The following is a 3,582-nucleotide window of genomic DNA, read 5'->3' on the forward strand; positions in this document are numbered from 1 at the left end:
GATTTATTTCTACTCTTGATTACCGTAGGTCGGGATATATTCGCGGCTGCTTATTTTCGAGATAATAAAAACTAATAAAAAGGTTCAATTAAATACCATGGAAACCAATCGATTGTTGCTATGACAATAAGACCACATGTTTATACAATTACAGTGTTCAGCAGCTAGCTATTCCTACTCGGCAGCTGCCAAGTGCCAAGATGGAATCTTCATGGTTATTTCTCCTTCTGACTTATATCTTGTTTCCTAAAGGTATTGTTATTCGTATGTACCCTGAGTAGTCCCTGACTAAATGTATATCTATCCTTCAGAAGTTCACGGACAAGATTTAAGCTGTCGCATACTAAACAGTACTTATGTTGCTAATGGGACTGATGTATCTCTTAATTGTACTACTCCATCACCGAGTATACGTTGGGATTTACCTTCAGGTTCAGAGATCTCCTTTGCAGGTTCAGACCCTGAAGGTGACATCAAAATGGCAGATGGATTCACTGCTACATATGTAGTAAGAGGAATGCCTTCTACTTCTAGTCTTGACTTCACACTCAGTACATCTCATAATGGAACAGCTGTTGCTTGCATTGATGCTAATATTATTGGTGACGGCTCCAAAAGCTGTCTCATCCTTGTAACAATATGTAAGAACTTCTTTATATTGAATGATTTTACTAGTTTCTCTCTAGTTCCTCCTCAGATCCCATTAAATCAATCCATTAACTCCATTACATTTGAATCAGTTATGTTACAATGGAGTCCTCCTAGTTTTAATGGAGGGTCAGTGATCACTAGTTATATTATCAGTGTTACTCCATCACCTTCTGGTGATAGTACATGTCCAGGAGGACAGTGTAATACAACTGGTCTATCATTTAATGTCACTGGTCTTGATCCTCAAGAAGAATATCAGTTTAATATTAGTGCTGTTAATATTGCTGGAAAAGGAGAGAGTGCTAGCGTTAATGTGACACCAGTTACTGGTAAGTTACTTTATAAGTACAACGTACTATTGTAGTTTTTATTTTTAATTCAGTATATCCTCCTCTAACCGATCCTCCTCAATTGTGTCTTAATTATTCTGATAATGATGGACTTATATCATCAATAACATGGAATGTGAGTTACATTGACTTTTTTATTTTTCATCATCATTATTATTATCTAATAGTGTTCCAGTATTGGTAATGCTACTACTCCACTTCGTACCAGCTACACTGTCTGTATTAACAATAACTGTTCAATGGTGTCTCCTGGTTCTTGTTCAATGTCACTACCAGTTAATTGCAGTGATACATATAATGTTAATGTATCAATAAATAATGTCATTGGATCAAGTGATCCTAGTCCAACTGCTAGTATCAGTAAGTATTAATGTAACACTTAATATATTATCTATTGTACATGTATAGATACAGACATTTTACAGTCACCAGTGGTTGATATAAATATGATCACTGATGAATCTATTAGGATTAACTACGCACCATTTAATGCTTGTAGTAACTTCCCATTGTCTAATATTAATGTAATATTGAATAATCTTAATACTAGCAGTATGGATACTAGATCAGTGGCATATGATACAAATGGAATGATCACATTGGGCTTATTAAATGCCAGTACAAGATATACATATTCAATATCATTAGTGGTTAATGGAAATGAAGTTTGTGATGGATCACAAGTAAATGGTTTTATGACAAGTCCTACTGGTGACAATGGTGAAGATAATACTCCTAGTCCTAGCCCTTCCCCTACACCTCCTACCACTACTTCTACAAGTACAAGTAAGAGTAACTATATAATACATTATTGTACAACTTTACTTCATAATAATTAATGAAGATACACCATCACCATCACAATTACCTATACCCACTACTGAATAAACTTTAGGTTGGAAACCAATTAATATTAATCTATTATTATATTTTATTTACATGTAGGTCCACTTTCTCTTGGAGCCATTATTGGTATTGCAGTTGGTATTGCAGTTGGGGTAATTCTCATCGTTTTAGAAGCCGTGTACATCATTATTGTCATTTGCTGTTGCCTCAGAAACAAAGACAAGTCAGGTTAGCTATTTATACTAATGAAATGCAAATGTATATGGCCCATTTCTTTTGTGTATGTAGTTAACTTCAATCGAGGTAGCAGAGGTAGGCTTTAATTGCATATATGCTACTCTGAGCTGCTTTCATGCACGATTTTAACTAATTAATAATAATTGGTGTATACCTGTACATTTATTTAAATAGTGTTTTATTTTTTCTAGTAGATTCAGCAGCAGAGCCTATTGCACTAGTGGATAAGAAAGATCATGGGTAATTACGAAGTTTTAAAATTTTTATATTAATTTATATTATAGCAGTAGTCCTGCAGCAGGTCAACCTATATATCAAGAAGCAATATCCAGTGAAGACATTCAAAGAGAGGCAGTGCCAACCACTGGGGAACTGTATGCACAACCAAACAAAGGATCAGTGAGACACCCTCCTCCTCAACCTCAGGCTGAACTGGCTACCTATCAGGACCCCAGTACCATACAGAGAACACAAGCACCTAATATGGAGTATCTATATGCTGAAGTGGATAAGTCTAAAGCACAGCAGCAGCCAGCACAAGTTGATAAAGAGAAGGTGAGTTAGTCTTTTATACACATAAATTTACTCTATGTCTTCATTTCTATTCTCTCTATTATTTCTCTACGTCTTTTACTCTAATTATAAATTCCATACTTCCATAAGCTCATGAATACACTTATTACATAGTTCCCAGAACCCTTACAATGCATACCCTTCCTGCACCCATACCACTTTTAGTATATATTTAGTATCAGCCTAATCACATGATGTCCTTATTATGGTAATTTTTTGGCTACAGCTGTTTCGTGTACATGTACATATGTACTAGCGCCGCCGCTAGTGATAACTGTTTACTTTATACATGTATCTGAGCATGTTTCCTTTCGTTGTGTGTTGTGCTCTATTCTATTGCCTTTTCTATATTGACATGCAACTCTCCTGTATTGTAGTGGTGTATTATTATGGCTATATCAATATTTATAGTATACTACGTGGGCGCATCAAAGGCACCACCTGTTTCATTATATTGCATACAGCACTAGTACAGCACCGGAAGTTAGTGTCGGTTAGTTGGCTTCACAATGGCTAGCAGTACTGGGTGAGAAGTTCTTTGTGACCAGAGAAGAAATGAAACTGCTCTACCTATTGCGGAACAGACTCACAACACTCCTTTACGACCATTGTCGGCATTTTGCTGTCTTTCAGTGCCCAGAGATGTTCTTGTATTGATCGTCGGGCAGCCAAGTCCGTGTTATGTGGCAGAGAAAATTGTCTTGCAAGCTTTTAAATGTTTGTGCTGGCTTTGTCTCAACCTTGAAGACTCGAGAAAACTTCTTTAGGAGTGCATTTGGCGGACGCCTTTTGATGCACCCACTATATCCCATAAATTAATTATAGCACAGTAAAGAGTGCTGTATGGCTGATAACGGCACTCGGGGTGGAGTCCCGACAGCCAATACAGCACTCGGCGCTTTACGCCTTGTGCTGTATTGGCTTC

General features: G+C 36.8%; 1 protein-coding gene across 1 annotated transcript in view; it reads left to right on the top strand.

The window, feature by feature from the left end:
* Window positions 1-109: 109 nt before the first annotated feature.
* The window catches only part of LOC109580217 (titin-like), a 9,068-nt gene continuing 5,595 nt past the window's right edge, over window positions 110-3,582 (top strand). The window contains exons 1-10 of the mRNA XM_019993149.1: window positions 110-252; window positions 312-641; window positions 687-980; window positions 1,034-1,116; window positions 1,169-1,361; window positions 1,410-1,787; window positions 1,947-2,075; window positions 2,136-2,159; window positions 2,279-2,324; window positions 2,369-2,639. Coding sequence (XP_019848708.1) covers window positions 201-252; window positions 312-641; window positions 687-980; window positions 1,034-1,116; window positions 1,169-1,361; window positions 1,410-1,787; window positions 1,947-2,075; window positions 2,136-2,159; window positions 2,279-2,324; window positions 2,369-2,639 — 1,800 coding nt within the window. The 5' untranslated portion in view covers window positions 110-200. The remainder of the gene's footprint in view (window positions 253-311; window positions 642-686; window positions 981-1,033; window positions 1,117-1,168; window positions 1,362-1,409; window positions 1,788-1,946; window positions 2,076-2,135; window positions 2,160-2,278; window positions 2,325-2,368; window positions 2,640-3,582) is intronic.

This window comes from Amphimedon queenslandica, unplaced genomic scaffold (assembly GCF_000090795.2).
Source record: "Amphimedon queenslandica unplaced genomic scaffold, v1.1 AMPQUscaffold_13501, whole genome shotgun sequence".
Lineage (NCBI taxonomy): Eukaryota > Metazoa > Porifera > Demospongiae > Haplosclerida > Niphatidae > Amphimedon > Amphimedon queenslandica.